Source organism: Blennius ocellaris (assembly GCF_963422515.1).
Source record: "Blennius ocellaris genome assembly, chromosome: 14".
NCBI classification, from domain to species: domain Eukaryota; kingdom Metazoa; phylum Chordata; class Actinopteri; order Blenniiformes; family Blenniidae; genus Blennius; species Blennius ocellaris.
Genome location: NC_137663.1, coordinates 18,730,658 through 18,749,709, shown reverse-complemented (window position 1 = coordinate 18,749,709; position 19,052 = coordinate 18,730,658). Strand labels below are relative to the sequence as shown.

Here is a 19,052-nt window from a genome sequence, read left to right as displayed (position 1 = left end):
TGGGGAGGGGGGTTTTGGAAACACTTTGGAAAAATGGATCCATTGACAAAATTAAGCAGCAATTTTCTTAAATGTTTTTAATGTGATTCAAGGCAATCGCATCAGGTCAAATATAACTTCCATGCCCTTTTCCTCCTGATAACCTCCTTATAATCATGTACATGACTTCATATTCTATTCAGTTTTGTTTTTCCTTTGAGCTTCTGAACGATTTTGATCTGGTTTCATTGCTGCGACTTAAATCGTGACAAATCTCTACCAAAGTCACAGCATGATATGCGGCGCGTGGCATTAGCTGTGTGCAGAAGATTAGACGGCGCGCGGAGCTTAGTTGTGGCGTTGCTTAAACTCTCTCTGCCTCTTAACCGTCAGTGAACTGGGCTCCTCTGGGACTGCTGCTAATGGCTCCATGTCTGTTGACGGTGCAAGGCTGGTGATATAGTTTGATGTATAGTGTAATGTTTCTGCTCCATTCCCAGATGCTTTGCCAGTCTATTCACAGGAACTAAGTGCATCAGAAGATGAGCATCACAAGGTTAAATATGCTGCTGCTGCTGTTGTTGTCTGGGTCCTTTCAGCAAGGGATTTCTCAGCTTCCTGAGTGGACCAGAGAGCTGGAAGGTAGTGGTAAGATCTCCAATTATGAGAGTTTTATGCAGATGTTCACCTGTTCTGTAAGACGTAGTACAGGACCTGTATTGTGGGAGCTGTTTGTATGGATTATGACATAACAACAATAACATCTTCATTAATGTTGATTTGATGGACAACCTGATGATGATGATGATTGTTACTTGTGAATTTAATACCATGTTTGACTTTAGGTGAGACCGAATGGATTCCCCAACCAGATTTCATAGAGGACACATATTGGTCCGGGTCAGCACCTCTTTGTATGGGAGGCTGCAAAGCGCGGCACCAGGAGGTGAGGAGAGACCGCTGCGGAGACTCTGAGTGCTGCTGGCTCGGCTACAAGTCCCTCTGCAGAGGTCAGGTCGTTTTAGAGTTGGGGAAACCTGTCAAACGAGGTGGACTCACTTTTTCTGTGTTCTACCATTCTCAAGTCTTTCCTTTGTGCGCCAGTGAACTGCGGCAGGCCAGACGTGGACTATAACGGCGCGGCGTACGGCAACGACTGGTGGGTGGGCTCCGGGGTGAGGTACACCTGTCTCCCCGGGTTCATGCTGGTGGGAAACCCGGTCAGGTGGTGCCAGCCCAACGGCCTCTGGACACCGAAGCCCACCTGCCTTCGTGAGTACACTCCAAACACAGCCACCAAGATAGTCAGACTCCAACCTACCTGTCAGCTCTTTTCACCTGCCTTGTAGGAATGTGTCAGCTGGGGCGGATTGAAGTCAACGAGGGGGAACTTAATGGGCCGTGCAGCTCCACCTGCACAAATAAGAGCTATTTTGGCCCACCCAAACAAGGCTGCTCCCGGTTAGACAACTGTAAGAAGAAGGAGACCGGCTGGAAGCGCTTCTTTGCACACTGTGTCCCCTGCATTTGTGACTGTGCCTTAACATGCAGTGAGTACATCGTTGTAATTGTAGGGCTTTTTATTTAAAAGATGTTGCAATGTTTTCTTGGTGCAAATTCTCTTTGATTGTGGTTAAATGTCCAATTAAGTATCTTTTTATTTTGTCATCATACTGTGAGAGATTCATGCAGTAATTGTCGTTCTTTTTTTTATGTGTAGTATCTGCCGGCTGAAACGCACACAGTAAAGAAATGGACAGCGCAAAGAAGAGATACAGGCTGAATGTGAAATGTCTGTTACCTGTTGCTATCTTGTTGTTTTGGTTCTTTTTTGTTGTTGTTGCTTTGTTTGTTGCTGTTCTTGAAATGAGGCTTCCCTCAAGATGGTGTGAAAAAAGTAGAAGACAGTCAGGTAGATGTTTCACAGCTGGCCCGGGGGCCATAATTTGGCCACCTCTGATTTTACACCGTGACATATCAGTGCCTGATGTTCAAATCCGACTCGATTCAATTAGACTGACAACGTTAATTCAATTTACGTAATAAGTTATGGCGTGAAGGTCAAAGGAATGTTAGGAGATTTATACCACTGAGGTTGTATCAAACTTTAGTGAAGAAATGTGATGAAATATCTCAAATCAAAGTGCCAGGCTCTTATATGCCTATTAGTGAGCATATGATAGTTTCTCTTTGGTCAAATGATCAATTTCTGATGATTCAACATTTTATTTATTTCTTCCTTTTAACATGTCTGTGAATCGACCCATTTGTCTAGGAAAGATGAAGGTCAATATCAAAAGACAGGAAAGGGAAGTAATGCTATTAAGATTAGCATCTCAATGTCCCTCCTCCTCTCGGTCCATCTGTCGTGGAAGGAGCTGAAACCTTAATCTTGTTTCCAGAGGGCAAAGCATTCATCAGGGGTTAACACGAATCCAACACTAAACCTCACACCATGGGTGTTTTGTTTTTGTTTGTTTGTTTTTTTTGCCAGATTTGACAAGAAATAGAGTATTTTCTGTAATTTAAAAGATCTTTATTTTCATATATTGCATATTCATTGTATTGAAAATTTTATTTTGGTGCATTTAAGAAGAATAAAGCATCTCATGTCAACATTTAAATAGTTACGGATGATGTTTCTTTAAGCCGTCAGTGACAGGTATACACTTTTATTAGATCTGTTTTGTGAGGATAGACATTTTGATGGACTCCTGTGATCATGTATTCACTCTCCTCACACAATTCTAGTCAATCAAACTTTAATTACCAAGGAAATTCTTTTTTTTTTTTTTCCCCATACCCCTCACATGACTGACACTAATCACAAGTGAATCGCACTGGATGAAGTGATACAGAAGATGGATGAAGAAATGGACGATTCACTTCATTTTCTGTTAGTACTGAGGAGATGATATTGCTACTTAAAACCACTAGGTGCTGCTGTTTTGTTTATTCTTTATTTCCACTACACTGTTGTAGCTGATCCACAGACAACCATCACATTGAAAATGACACAGAAAATATTGGTTTCATTTTACAGAGTCAGAGCGTCACAGTTGTCACTCTTTGGCTTTCCAGGTGCTGAACCTCAGGATGATGTGTTCATCGGCTTTGGGTTTATAGCAGCCAACCCCTGTGGAGAGGGAACATTATTCAATTTACAAATAATGTGCCTATCTGTGGTCAATGTGTTATTAACTACAAGATAAGTTCAGCATATCTGTCAGAAAACTGAAGACATACAGGTCTAATTTTCATAAAACTTCTGTGATGATTGAGCAGACTCTCCTACGTCTTGTGTAAAAACACTTGTCAATTAATATTATGACAGAACAATTCTATAATATTCACAATAAAGGGAATCCTGAAGTGGTAAGTGAAAGAACAGCCAATTCTCCAGTGTCATTACAGCTCATTATGTCCTTCTCAGATGTGCTGCTCTTAAGCTCCAGGGAGGACACTCACCCACATCCAGCCTGCTGTGCACTCCGGAGGCTTCCGACAGGATCTCCCAGTACGTTTGCGCTTGTTTATTTCCAGCTACTCCGTTCACACTCTCGATCAACAGGCCAAAATCTGGATCCTCCGTCACTGTGAACCTGCCAGCATAGAGAGTCCGGACACATCTCTACAGGAGTTTTTTTTTTCTTTTTTAATGTATATATATATATATATATGTATATAAAATTCTTTTTTGTCAAATGCAAAACCAGGTCACCATCGACTTAAGAGAAAAACAGCTGGGTCACTTTTTAAGAGTGATATGATAGGGAGAGATAGTGAGCGGGGAGCTGTAGGTGGTCTTACTTAAAGCCTCGCTGCATTTCCTGGAGTCTCCTCAGAGCTCCGAGCAGCACACCTCCCTCCACCGCTGAGGCGTAGTAAGACTCGGGGGTCATGTTAGACAGGCCGTTCTCCACAGACAGCCGGATCGGAACATATGCTCCATCTACAAGCAAAGTCTTATTCACGAGAGATGCAGTGAATCACCAAGTACAAGTGAGAGGTCATGTTCTTCTACAGTACCTCTGTCTGTGGGAGCTCCTCGTGTCAACACCAGAAGAAAGCCCACAGAGAGCAGGGCAGCTGTCCTCGTTGCCATCCTGGTTGATCTTTTTCCCCTCACATGCCTAACATCACATCACCTCAGTACTTATAGTAGGCCTAACCCACATTTGCAAGCACGGCCCAGACTCAGAATAGTTGAGTTTAAATATTCACAGAAACGGCCTCTTATGTCCACAAACTCCACAGTCAATCACTGTCAATGTGACATGAAAGATAGAAAAAAAATGTAATCTCTAAAGTTATATAAATAGATCTTTAGTTGATTGATGATATGCCTTGTAGTTGTGGTTTTCTTTTTTCCAGAATGGAGGCATTTGAAAGGTTTGATGTTTTTTCTTCTTCTTCTGTGTAATTAATGTATGTACATGTGAATATATCCCTACAGAGAAAGTATTAAAGGTCACATCTCTTCTCTCATGACAAATACATTATGCAACCAGGACTTGGCCTTTGAAGTGGAATAGTAAATGGAAGGAACTACAAATGTATCCTTAACCTATCAGTGAAGCATGAAAAAGATTGTACCCCCCTTAAAAAAGGATTTTAATTTAAAATGGTCTTCAGAGACCATATTGTTTTTTTTAAAGTGATTTAACTATTTATTTTATTTTTAAGAGAAAAAAAATACATTTTCAGAATTGAATTAGCTGTAAGTGTGATGCTATGTGTAGAAAATAAGTCAAGGATGGCAAGGATCATCCTCCTACTGTTTATATGCCACAGGTCCAAACTGACTTGTCTTCATGACACCGAAAGAGTACGTGATTTATCTTAAACACGGTGTGATGAATTATTAACTTTTTTTTTTCTTTCTTTCTTTTTTTTGTGTGCATGAGTCTCAGATTCCAGCCTTGGGTGATAATATTAGCCACAATCAGGAGGTAAGTCACACACAGAGAGAGCGAGAGAGATGGGCTCTGGTGAGACTGTTCACCGGAGAGCTCGTTTTAAAACCGGGTCTGATTAAAGCGGAAGGTGCGATTGGCTAAAAGTGGTTTTGATTCCCTCTCAGGGGGTGATGTAAGCCGTGTAGGTCCCGCTTGAACGCGAGTAACCCTGGCTGTTTTACCGAAAATAACCCGGGCACTGCAGCATCAGCACCGGGCAGCTGCGCAGGTGCGGCCTTTAAAGAGACAGAGGAGCCCACATCTTCAAATCTCACCCAAACCTCCCCTCGGGTTTACTCCCACTGTCAGCAGCGGGGAGAACACACACATCAAACCAATTTATCAACCCAACACAGTCTGACAGGAAGGGATATTTGATCAATAATAGAGACTGGGTTTCACTGCACAGCTTTACTCCCTCGTCCTTTATTATGCAAGAACTAAAAGTAGAAAAAAAAACCCAACGAAATGCGAAGCTTTTAATAAATCAGTCTTAATTGTATCAATATATTTACCTCTGAAGTCCCTCCCAACTCTTAGCATAGCGTCACAGCATTAAATCACCACAACACCACAAAATGTCCCGACAGGAAGTTGAACTGACACGAGTCCAATATTAATGATCACTCGAGAAAACACTCTCTATTTTTTTTTTTGTTCTCTTTATGTTAGGTTTTTTGGGGAGATGGTGGCGGGCCTGAGAGAGAAATGTGTGAATCTAAACAGTGTTTCCTCCACAGCATCCTCTCAGCAACGCCCTGCATCCCGGACCGGCGTGCGCACGGTGCGCAGCGCAGAGACGCACGAGCCGGTGAGAGGATGACGGCGGCTGCTCCATCGAGCTGCAGCTGATGCTGCCCAAGCATCTGCACCACTGTTTTTTTTGGAGCCTTTTCAGTCCCCTGTTCGATTCCAGATGTCGTGGGGAGTGAGGATTGCCATCAGCACGTCCTGCGGAGGGGGATGCACGTGAGCGGGCGAGATCGGACGGATTCCATGAAGGGAAGAATAACAGTAATAACCGTGGCGAGGGAAAACATGACAGGTCCCCTGACGATTCTCCGAGATGCAGTCATAGTCTGAGGCCGGACATGATTCTAATCTCAGGGGTTGCTGTAGTGGATGCGGGATGATGTGCGCCGCACCCCAAGAGATATCGATAAGAAGAACACAGCTCGTTCCCTCAATGCCCCACAGCCCATCCGGATTTTTCTGAGACTGTGGTGCACAGTGAGCATCTTAATTTTTGTGAGTGTGTTTGTTTTGTTTGTCTTATTATTTCCTGGCTGGGACTGTTTGAAAGAGCATCTCATGTGGACGGATTGGGCTGTTTTGTCTGAGGGGATCAACTGAGCACTGTTGCTCTCGTCCAGAAGTGGAAAACCAGGGGTGAGCTGCTCACCTCCATCATACAACATACAATAATAAGTATGTCCAATTGTTTGCCTGCATGCGTGCTCAGTGTGCATGTGTAATTATGTGACATACTGGGACTGATCGGTGAATTCCCCACAAATATGTCTTCCTATATCAGACTTGTGTGTGACTCACCTGCATTAAAAACTCACTTCCTACTGTTGCTGTTTTTCCAGGTCAAAATTGTGTTTTCATCAGTTTACTGTTTACAGGTGCTTTTTGAAGAGCACCCTCCCATATCCCTCTAAAGTCTGTGTAGGACACAGAATGACCACGTCAATGCAAAGCTATACAGATATATTTAATAACCATATGTCATCCATCAAGAGGAGACTTTTACTATCCCTGGCTGTGTGTGCTCACGTGTCCTGTCTTTGGGGCGGCACATGACGGGACATGGAGGCCTTCCTCTGACTGAGAGGCCATTAAAGTCTCTCAGTGTTTTACATGGCTTATATGCAGCCTGGTAATGGAAATTCACTAATGGCTGCGATCAATAGAAGCCATGGTCAATTTTCATCGCCGGACCACTTCACGTGAAGATATTTTATTACACGTACAGTAGGTCATGGATAGTAGACAGTTGGTGGAGTGTACTACAAGGCTGCAGGGTATTGTATGGCAGCCATACATGCTTGTTATCAGTAGTCACGTTTACAGCTCCGATGTCTTTGAGTCTCTTTGAGGGTTCCCATGCTTTTCTTGTAGGAGTTTTGACTCTGGCATCCTTTGAAAGATGATATTATGAGGATTAATGCTCTTAAACTGATCAAAGTTTGGATAGGACGTCGAGGATGATCGACTCATTTGTCATCATGTGCTGTTTGGGCTTTTTTCAAATTCATCCAGAAGGGAGCTATTTGCATTGTGGTGTTGTGGATTATAATTAGCAGCAATTTCCAGCCTGCTTAATCACATTCATTTTCATATAATACATTAGAAATAATGACCCCCACTGTTGGGAAATAGCCTTGTTTTCACTGCTGTTTGGTTTGTTTGTTGTGTTGCATAATCAGAGATGTACATTGGATGGCAACATGTAGGAAAGCTAAATAATTATTCTCAAAATACATGAAAATAAATCTAATAAGCAGCAGGTTTGGTTGGTTTGCACTTGATATGTTGTTACTGGGTTGGTGATGTAAATTGCTCAGCATGTTAAGTTTAATGGGTCCTTTTAAAATAGGTACATACTCAAAAACGTTTTTGTTTTTTTGTTTGTTTTGGGAGGGGGGGGTTCTTTAGTGTACACATTTCTATAAATATCCAGTAAATTCAATAGATTTACTAATGCAGCCGACAAAGAATAGAACCTCAGAGCACATGCTTTTGCGGAAATTGGGTTACGAATCTGAGGTCCATCTTTTTGTTACAATTGTTTCTGCTTTTACAAACAGTCATGAATTAATATCTTCTACATTTTTCATATTTTTTTTTCGTTTTTACATTAAAATACTCTCAATCATGAATTATTAGCAGTCAGACACACACATAATCTGTTTCTGAGTTACAATTATTGAATAATTACACAGCTATATGTTTATTGTTTATAATAATGTTATCATTACCAGGGCTACAAAGATAACTTTAGATCTTTCAGATATTAACGTGTCACCCAATCAATGAGGTCATATTTACAAGATTCTGATTGTTTCTTTCCGTTTCAACTCACTTTAGCTTTTCAGTTTGCACTTCAGACAGGCCGCCTCGTCGAGGAGGAAATTCATGTGAATCAGCAGTCCTGTAAGCATGCTGCAGGACTGAAACCAGATCCCAGCTCCTCACACTCTGAATCTCATTGCCTCGAAGCAGCCAGTCCATAGAAAACAATCCTAATCAGATCAATGTCCAGAACCTTGTTTTAAGATGACGTGTGCAGGAATCCTAAAATCGTTCATGGAGCACACCTCTGTGTCCACTTGTTTGCAGAGGTGATAAATTCCTGTGCAGCAGTTAGATCTTAAGAAAACAATCCAAGTCAATAAAATGTCTAAGTCTTTATTGCAGCATCAGTCATGAGTCGTCAATGATTTAGAAATTAATGTATACACTTCAACATGTATCAGATCAAAGTAGAATCATGATGCAGGGGGGCACTATCTTTTCTTTTTTTTTGTTTGTTTTTTAATCTTGCACTGATACAGGATGTCTGCTCGTCTTTGCAGCTTTTCAGCATGGCAGAAAAGACAATGGAGCCGGGCTCCGTCAGCATCCCCATGGAGGAGACCAAGCTCCCCGGCGGAGCCCCTCAGGAGGCTCCCCTGCTCACCCACCTGAAGAAAGTGGAGAACCACATCACTGAGGCTCAGCGCTTCTCCCACCTGCCACGCCGCTCCGCCGTGGACCTGGAGTTCATTGAGCTGTCGTACACCATCCGGGAGGGTCCCTGGTGGAGGAGGCGAGGTACTGTCAGCCCCGTTCACATAGTAACCGTGATGGATGGGCAGAGCAAACTCCACCCTTGGCGATCGATAACTGGCGCGCTGGAATTTCACGGGAGGCCTTTAAAAGCCTGTACCTGACATTTGAGAAAAATATTTTTCCTCTGTTGTCTTTGTTGTCTCGCTCCGTTTTCTTCCTGCCACATGCGGCTCAAGTCCAGTAGTTACCCATGAACACTTAGGCCTTCAATCTCTCGCCCTGCTGTATCAGCCTGTGGGCCTGTAAGCTTTGCTGCACTCAGCAGAGTTTAGACAGTAAATAATTTACACTTGCAGGTTGGCACAGCGCTCAGCTGTCTTCTTCCTGTGTTGTGTGACGACAGGCGGTGACAGAGAGTCAGGCCCACGATCTGTTGGTGAAATATGACATTTTTCAACTCACTGCCCTTATTACTGATGCAACCTTTGGTTATCTCTGTCCGTCAAACAAAACCTCCTTATGCAAACTGTTTACAATTCGCTGCCCGGGTCTCGCCCTGTGTGTTCAGCAAGGTGGGAAGTGGATGCTTTTGATAGTTTCTTTCTTTACGTTGTCCACGTCGTATCCTTGGGAGGGCTTTCCAATGAAGTATTGCAGGTTGTGTTATTTTAAGTCTTGTGTAATATTGATACGAAAGTCTGGCAGAGGCGTGCCAGCCATTCTATTGTGAGGCGTCTGCATGTGTACAGCATTAAAAAAGGACTGAATAAAAGCTGTCGGGGGTCTCGTAGGAGGAAATCAGTAACTTTCGGCTGTGCTTTGATTGCCATGTTTTCCTTCAGTGGTCTACTCACGAGCAACCTGTGGTTTGTTGTTTTTATTTGCGTTGGCTCCTCGGGGTGCCTGCTTGAGCTCATCGGGCTGACGATGTGTGACTCGAAAGTCTTCTTCTCCAAGCTGCACAAATTGGACAAAGGCATTGTGTACTCGGTGTCGAATCCAGCTGAGATTTGCGTCACCTTTCGCAGTGAACCTTTAAACGCACACTGCCACTCTTGCAAAACATTAGCCTTCACTCAACTTTATTAATAGAGCCGTTGTCTATTTCTGACATATGTTGTAGTTCACACTGTGGGGCTTGTCACAGTTTGTGTCTTATTTAACAAGCTAAGCTCAGAGCTGCTCATTTTTCTCTCTGTGATCAAAGCTGGAAAACAAGCATAAACACATTAAGCTTAGAACTGTTGTGCAGCTCCCTCCTTTCATTGTCAGTAAATATATTTATTTATTTTTATCTTGGTCCTTTTTGCTGAATTATATGTACACAGCTGTTGGTGAGGAAATAGGAGAAAGTGTATGACGTGTAGCCTCGGCCCTATGATGCCCATGATGTCATTTGTGTTTTAATGTGTTTTAGTCTTTGAATCACATTACTTGTGAGTCATCTCGTGAAATGCCCTTGTTAATACAGGAAAAGATCAGTAGAAGGAAGCTCTTGCAAGTGCAGTGAATGTAGACTCACTGCTTTTATTGTTCAGGAGGGTCGGCTGATGTATGAGCTGCCCTCTGCTGCATTTGTTATCGTAGGTTACTCTTGTTGAGGCCAACCATTTATCGGTGCTAGGATGAAGCCAGCGTGACCCGCTTTCATGTTGACGGTATTCTCCTCCCGCGGGAGATCGATGGTGAAACACTTGCCCAGCCTTGGAAGGGGAAGGACGAGCAGTGGGAGTGCGAGCAGGAAATGTTTACATGCCTTAAGGTGATTTATTGTGTGCTGCCTTTCTGCACCTGCACTACTCATCTCCGTATGTTAGGAGGGGGAAATTAGGGTTGTTCTTATGCAGAGACTTTAATTGCTCTGTGGATCTACACCAGTGCTCTTTTTAAAATGCATTGCCATGCACATGATATCTCTAATATATGGGAGCAGTTCCTTCCTCGGCATTAAAATGTTGAAACTGTGGGAGGAGGAGACGACTCACAAGTAATCAACGACACATCTCATTGCTTCATTTGGGTTCTTACATTTGTTCATTTCCATTTTATCCTGTGTATAATTTCACAGCTTGGACAAATTAATTGAATAATGTCCTCTATGCTTTATTAGGTTTGCTTCTCGGACGAGAATTACTCATTATGCTGTGTATGGGCATCATGTTTGAAAGGAGTGAACTTATGAGAATTGTGTAGCTCCGTCCACATCTCTTGTGGAGAAGAGCAGCCACTTTTATAGCACATCTCAGATCTGCGACTGAACTGTGGGTGGTAAAGTTGCATTGTGGGTAAAGTAGATAGCTGACTTTGACAAATAACAAACGCATGGACTGAAATGTGTGTATTACTCTGCAGCTTTAAGAATGTTGTTTAACCATGACTTCATACATCAGCAGCACATCACATCATTCGTATTTTATATAGAATTAAGTTTGTTACGATTATTATCTCTTTTGTCCTTGATTGGAGGTCTCACTGTGTTGTGCGTGTAATACTTGTGATTTCTTTTGTTACGGTCCTCAGTTTGAGTCGTGCTCCGACCACACCCCATAGATCTGACTCCACTGTGAGATCACCTGTGAGATCAGGCTGGACTCACTGAGACGACACTGTCATCTGCTGTTTATATGTTTGTGCGTCTCTGGGGGCGTCGGGGTCGGACAGCGAAGCCCTCGTGAGCCAGCACGCCCTCACAGATGAGACCATTATCATGCGCGACCTACAGCAGTGGTTAGATCATCAGTATGCACCACATGCCAGGGCATGGCTGCTTCACCGACAGCAGGCAGCTTCGCTGTCTGAGTGGAGGCTGTCTGATGTAATAACTGTGTGAAGGGGAGGAGGGTATGCTGCCATCAGGTGCTTTACTCAAGGAAGGTTTAAGGTGGCTGGTAGGCGGCTCTGCTGAGACCCTAATTACACAGCTCAAGACAGGAACAAGTGCTCGTATGGACCCTGGAGAGATGAGTAAGGCGAGGGAGTCAAAGGTGACAGCAAGCAGGATGCTTACAGCCCCTTTTAACTTTCCATTTCTTGAGGCTTTGACAATCTATGTCAGCTGTCAGGCTGGTTGTTTTACTGTCCCTGCTGTGCTTCAGGAACCACTGAGGTTAGGAAATGCATCATAACATCCTTAGTCTTCTTCATTGGCAGGCCACACCACAGCAACCATTTTTAAAACTGCTGTAAGGAAACTAACGCTGTGCTTCTGTTGGTGCTGGTGAATACATCCCAATCTTAAATATTCTATAATGTGATGTACTTTTCCTTTGTCACCCAGCTCCGCTTTGCTTTTCACCTGATGCTCAGCCCTCCTACCATGCAGTGTTTTGTTTTGGTTCCGTCTTTGCTGCAAACTTCACCTTGAATATTGTCTTTTCTTGAGTCACAGACAGCTGCATATACACTTGTCGTCTCTTCATGACAGTTCTTGGTATTCAGATTCGACAGACCGTGATTAGCTCTGATAGAGTAAAATTATTCTTGCAATCTTCAAAAATCATGATGAAGTACTTAAAACCTCAAAGTGCACCGACTTTCAGAGTGCCACACGGCTCAAGATATTAGACCAAAGCAGAGCAGCTGCTAATCTTTTCGACTGCCACGAGGTTAAAAGGATGTTTAAAAACGAGCAGACACGTAACTGAACAAGTGGGCTGTCCATGACCTCATATCATGGGGTAAAGATAACTGAATACTGGAAAGTAATCTCATTTGGCCTCATTTTTTTTTAACATCGAGTGGCGGCTGGCCAATGGAGGGTGAGTGCAAAACATTGAAAATGTAGGTTCCTGATATTCCTTTTGCTTTTCCTAAACTCACTAACTAATCTAAAAAAAAAAAAAAGGGATGATTTGCTGAAGTGGGCTGATAATATAAGTAAGAAATTTATCACCAGCTGCCACTGTCAGTCATTCTTACAACCTGCAATTGTCTTCACATCATATTTTCCACATGAGTACAGTTTAGATGGGTTTTTTTTAGTATTTGTGTGAAATTTGTAGCCTCACTAGCAGAGGCCATTTGGTGCAATTTAAATAAAAAAAAACCTGAAAGTTTGGTGGATGATGATGCAGTAGTTAGCACTCTCGTCTCTCAGCGAGAACATCTCTGACTCACATGTTTTCTTTGTACGTGCTTGGGGTTTCACAGGGCAGTGTGGCATCTCTAATTCTTAACACCATGGACATGGTTTGTTCTAATCGTGGACATGATTAGAACAAAGAACATAAGACCAATGGCAAACCATTTAAAGATACATCCGTATTTCTTCTCCCCTCTTTATCAGGTTACAAAGCCCTCCTTAAGTGTTTGTCCGGAAGATTTAGCAACAGAGAGCTGATCGGCATCATGGGGCCTTCTGGTGCCGGGAAATCCACTTTGATGAATATTCTGGCAGGGTACAGGTGAGATCTGCAGCCGTGGAGGCCTTTGTCATGGAATGCAATGTGCATGATCAGGTCTATTTAAAGCTTAATAAATGTCTCTCTGTAAACAGGGAGACTGGGATGAAAGGCACCATCATGGTGAACGGCCGGCCGAGAGACTTAAGGACATTCAGAAAGATGTCCTGCTACATAATGCAGGACGACATGCTGCTGCCACACCTCACTGCGAGGGAGGCCATGATGGTGAGGTTCATTGACTAATTGCAAGACCGCTTGTGTTGAGAAGAGAAACTCTGAAATCAAGTCTGTCTTTCAGGTTTCAGCCAATCTGAAACTGAATGAGAGCATGCAGGTCAAAACAGAACTGGTGAGTTTGAATATATGGATGCTGGTGCATTTATGCATGTAGAGAGCAGGAGAAGGCAAGAGAATGGGAATGTGTCTCATTTTGGAAATTTGTTTTCGTTTCACCTTTCTCAAAGTTTCTGCTTATTGTTGTTAAAATTGTTTATAGTATGAAAGCTAACTTTTAATGAGATTTTTTTTTTATCTTATATAATTTGAAATTTATCACATGAGCCCCGCAAAAACTCCAAAATATCTGGAGTTGCGTCACAAAAACAGAACAACGCTGGCCATAGTAAATGACAACCATTGTCCTTGCCTTCAGCCACTTCTTTCTACAGCCCTTTACAACATGCATTGATATTAATTAGCGTTTAAGGTCACATTTGCCGTTAAAGAAGATTTATTACCCACAAACCTTTTTGACTATGTGTGTGAATGTGCTCCATCATTTGTTTGGGTCGAAGGTGGATGAAATCCTGACAGCTCTGGGCCTCCAGGAGTGCGCTCAGACACGCACCAACGCTCTCTCCGGTGGTCAGTGTAAAAGACTTGCCATTGCTTTGGAGCTGGTCAACAACCCACCCGTCATGTTCTTTGACGAACCCACCAGGTATCTGCGAAAACATTATCAAAATCCCACATGAATCATGATTTTATGTCTTCATTTTTTTTTCTAAATGGGAAATGTTTCATACTACAATCCTGACATAGCATCTTAAACACAATTAAGTGTTATTATCTGTTATCTTTAATAAACGGACATAACCCACACAAAAAAATCCTGTTTATTTTATAACGAGAAATCGAAAACAGAAGCCTCTTTTTTTTGTTTTTTTGTTTTTCAGATATAGCTCAACTATTGTATCACATATTTTGTGTTTGTCTTAAACTTAGACTTGTTTAGAGTATTTGTGGAAGTTGTCCAAAAATAGTAACTTGCCCAGTGAATTATTAAATCTGTGTCATTCATTGTTGTGATGCCACACCCAAAAATGTATTATAAGAATATTGTGAAGCTTTAAAGTCAGCGTGATTCATCATTATGTGCCATTTACTGACAATGGCTCAGCAATTCCATTTCAAATTCAATTTCTTTCTGAAAACATTTAAACTCTGAATATGTTTCTGACAAGTACTATATGCCATAGTGGATCGTTGTCTATATGTCTTTTATCAAGATGTAATGTATAATTTGCAAAGAAAAAATTTTTTTTCAATACTTTTCTGAAGGTGAAGATACTTTTACAGAAAGCAAAATACACTATAAGCAGCGTAACATAACAATGTAATAACCATGTGATATTTTACTTTTGTCAAGCAGTTGAAAAGAAACAGGGGAACATGAAGAAGTTGCTAAATATGGTCACTTTCCCAATATATGTTAAAAGGCCGTGCATCTCTCTCTGTTCATCTCCTTTTCGAATGCCAGTGGCCTGGACAGCGCGTCGTGCTTCCAGGTAGTTTCCCTCATGAAGTCTCTGGCTCAGGGAGGGAGGACGATAATCTGCACTATCCACCAACCAAGTGCCAAGCTCTTTGAGATGTTTGATAAGGTAACTGAAGTGCTTTGACTGCTTTGACCCGTCTAGCTTTCCATTATCTGCTGCTCAGACGGGTTTGTAGTGCCACATTATGTAATAATGTGGCACAAAATAAATGTTGCAACAGTTACTACAAAATGTGGGTTAAATGATTAAATACACTCAGTGCTGCTTACAATCTGGTTTCATTTACTTGTTGAAAAACAATAAATGGCTGGTGGAAATACTTGTTAGCTTGTAACGTTAAAAATCTACCAGCCACAATGGCAGTTGATATAAAAAGTTAAACCTGATTCAGAGCCCTGCATTCTACCATGGCAAGACATGAGCAGACTGACATATAATGCTAGTCCAAATAGGGGATTTAAATTTTTTCTAATGATTAAACATAGAACCATGTATGCAGAGAAAGGACAAAGTATATTACATAGTAAATCAAATTATTACGTTTTCTTAAAAAAAAAAGAGGAACACCCACATTTTGTAATAACTGTTGCTAAATGAAACAAATTATTACAAAATGCAGCGAAGTTTATTACGAAATGCTTTCAAGACTTTTATTAGAGAATGTGGCGTTTTCACATAATGAGGTAAAAATATTTTCCATTATTACATAGTGCACCATTATTACATAATGCGGCTCTACAGGGTCACCGCAGGTTAGAATGATTCACTTTATGCACCCGAAGCAGCCCAGCAGTCGATATCCAGTCCTGTTGTTTTGCAAGTTCTTGATGTATTATTCAGCGAGTCAGTGTCTTGTAAGCGATGTTCATCACTCTGGAATCCTTGTCCATCCACCAGCTGTACATCCTCAGCCAGGGTCAGTGCATATACAAGGGTACCGTACCTTACCTCATCCCTTATCTGAAGAATCTGGGTCTTCACTGCCCCACGTACCACAATCCTGCTGATTTCAGTAAGTCAGCCACTACAAATACATGCATGTCATTTTCCACAGTTTATTTTGTTGTTGTTGTTGTTGTTCTTACTGGCTTGTCCTCTCTTTGCCCAGTCATCGAGGTGGCGTCAGGAGAATATGGAGATCTGAATCAAGTGCTGTTTCAGGCGGTCCAGGGTGGGCTGTGCTCAGAGGAGGGCAAGAAGAACTCCAGGGACAAAAGTGACTCGTCCTGCCCGTCTCAGTGTCACAGTGTAAGTGAGGCAGCCCTTTCACAGGCCACATGCCAAAGCAAAATAAGACATGCAAACCTTTCAATGCTGAATTCACTCATGAAACAATAGATGATGCAATGAGTTATATAAAAGAAGGGATGGGTAACACATTTCAAACCTGGAAATTCTAAATATGCATACTGAAACAAAAAATGTTTCTGCATTTCTTAGCCTTGTGTTACATTTTATTTGATATTATCAGTTCAAGCTGCATATATAAACCACCCAGAGCTGCTCTGCGTCATCTTTCCTGATCCATAATGCATGTTTTTTTTGTTTTGATTTTTTGTTTCTATTCCTCAGATATATTTCCACATTCATTTTTTGTTGTGGAAAGACTGAAAAGACTGGTACCTCTCTTGTATAACACATTTTTCCCCTCTCTCTCATTGTGCTATTTTAAACACAATTGGGGGGGGGGGGGGGGCACACTTATACATTCTTGTTTTTGTTTTTACATTTAATCGTTGGCTTAAGTCCAGAATTTCACACATTGAGTGTCCTTTGTCATCTTGTTCTACTTGATGACACAAAGCGAATCTGAGCAGTGTTTTTGCTGCTGACAGGAAATAGGAGCCAATGCTGTGTTCCCCTCATATATCATTAAAAATCTGTGGTTTTTAAAGTGTGGGGCTGATGTAATGTCAGGAAGCTGGAGCTTCAACAGAGAGCATGCTTTTTATAATTATGATGTTTTTCCTTTTCATTTTAATATTAGTTGGAAGGGATATGAGGTGGTGGGGTAGAACTGTGGAGGACAGTGCAGCACCCCCTGTCAGATGTTAGAAAACCTGCATATCTACAGTTAAAACTATTTAAAACACTATATTAGACTATTCCTTTTAGGAAAAATATTATAAAAATGAGCATTCATTGTGTGAATCTGGCTCTTCAGCAGTCTTACTTTACAACATACAATTGCTGTACACATTAGTTTATTCATGGTTGATAGTTGTAGAATTTCTTCTTGGTGTTTCATGTTTCATTGACTGTTTGTTCTCATCATCTATTATTCCATAGGACACGGGGACCCTGGAGAAGCATAGCTTTGCCACCAGTACATTCACACAATTCTGTATCCTCTTCAAAAGGACTTTTGTTACAATATGCAGGGACACGGTAAAAGAAATGCATTTGCACATTTTGCACTTCTTTTTATCGCTTGGCATAAAAACATTGGGATGTGTGTGTGGTGTCAATATTTTGGCTGTTTTCATTCCAGGTGCTTACTCACCTCAGGGTGACGTCCCATCTGGCAATTGGAGTGCTGATTGGTCTGCTCTACCTGAAAATTGGAAATGATGCCAGCAAGGTTTTCAACAACACTGGCTTCCTCTTCTTCTCCATGCTGTTCCTCATGTTTGCTGCACTGATGCCAACAGTACTGACCTGTAAGACACTAAGTTTAGCGCCTGGAAACTCGGTCTTGTGTGTGTTTTGAGAGGCTGAAGTGGAAAGTGTCTTAACACTGCTGTTTTTATACAGTTCCTCTGGAGATGTCAGTGTTTATGAGGGAACATCTCAACTACTGGTACAGCCTGAAAGCCTACTATTTGGCTAAAACCATGGCTGACATACCGTTCCAGGTAACCTTTCTGTTGTCCCATATTCATTTATTTACGTGTCGAGCCCAGTTTAGACCAAATGTCTCTAAAAATGACTTTCCACAGGTGATTTGTCCGATCATGTACTGCAGTATAGTCTACTGGATGACCGAACAGCCTCCAGAAGCCGGCCGCTATCTGCTTTTCGTAGCCTTGTCCACTTCCACAGCCCTGGTAGCCCAGTCACTGGGCCTTCTGATCGGAGCTGCATCCACATCCCTGCAGGTAAGCAGACTCCACTGTCAAAACATCTTTTTACTCAGGAAAATTACAAAAGTAGTGTCAAATCTCTCCAGCTGTGCTCTTGTTGCAATGTTAATGGGGTCATATTATACAGATTCACTCTTTCACTCTATTTTTTTTAATATTTCATGCAGAACATTGACAAAACAATAAATAAATGAACAATAAACAACCAAATATAACAATAAAGAAATTAAGCCTGTAGGATAGAACTAACAGTGATACAAAAAAAGTATCATGAACAGTATTTGCTTTATAATTCATTGTGGCCATAGATTGGCTGCCATATTTAACAATCAGATTAAAATTGGTTAAAATCATTTGAATGACTTCCTGATGACAAACTCAACTCCACTGAACAGATGTAGGAATGAATGTCACATCACTCAACAATTAATGGCGTTGTTACAAAATGACGGTAGGTGACTCTCCAAAATCCTATTTATAGTGTGCTAATTAGCATCCATTAGCTGTATTAAGATCAATGAATGAGTGATGGAGGGTTATGACCTTTAGTTGAATGCAAGTACATTTTTTATCAGATGATTTCAATGTTTTTAAATGGAGGTTTTATGCTTTCCGTTGTGTTTAACAGGTGGCAACATTCGTGGGTCCAGTCACAGCCATACCCGTCCTCCTATTCTCCGGCTTCTTTGTCAATTTTGACACCATTCCCAAATACCTGCAGTGGAGCTCCTATGTGTCCTATGTCAGGTATCGTTTTTCACTGAACCTTCTGGTCAGGAATTGATGTAGAATATTATTCATTTGAAATAAGCGTGTTCTCGTGTTTTCCTTTGCTTTTGATGTTTCAGGTATGGTTTTGAGGGGGTGATTCTCTCTATCTACGGGATGAACCGGTCTGAACTGGAGTGTCCAGAGTCCACCTGCAAGTTTCAGAAGCCAGAGGAGGTCCTGCAGCTGCTGGATGTGGAGGATGCGAAGCTTTATGTGGACTTCATGGTGCTGGGGGTTTTCTTCGTCGTCCTCAGACTGGCCACGTATTTGGTTCTGCGCTACAAAGTCAAGTCAGAGCGCTAA

At 41.8% G+C, this 19,052-nt stretch overlaps 1 protein-coding gene across 3 annotated transcripts; it reads left to right on the top strand.

The window, feature by feature from the left end:
* Positions 1-6,059: 6,059 nt before the first annotated feature.
* abcg4a (ATP-binding cassette, sub-family G (WHITE), member 4a) lies at positions 6,060-19,052 on the top strand (the record flags this gene model as incomplete). Of its 3 annotated transcripts, XM_080509420.1 has the most annotated exons (15): positions 6,060-6,167; positions 8,519-8,756; positions 13,000-13,117; positions 13,210-13,342; positions 13,416-13,466; positions 13,912-14,057; positions 14,877-15,000; positions 15,793-15,907; positions 16,004-16,143; positions 17,185-17,283; positions 17,387-17,555; positions 17,650-17,750; positions 17,835-17,993; positions 18,607-18,725; positions 18,827-19,052. In XM_080509420.1, the coding sequence occupies 15 exons, from the start codon at positions 6,060-6,062 to the stop codon at positions 19,050-19,052; spliced, it is 2,046 nt and encodes a 681-aa protein (XP_080365546.1). The 3 variants fall into 3 exon arrangements, with proteins under 3 accessions (XP_080365546.1, XP_080365548.1, XP_080365547.1); XM_080509422.1 differs by lacking the exon at positions 6,060-6,167 and having other exon boundaries at positions 8,528-8,756; positions 12,967-13,117; XM_080509421.1 differs by lacking the exon at positions 6,060-6,167 and having other exon boundaries at positions 8,528-8,756; positions 12,937-13,117.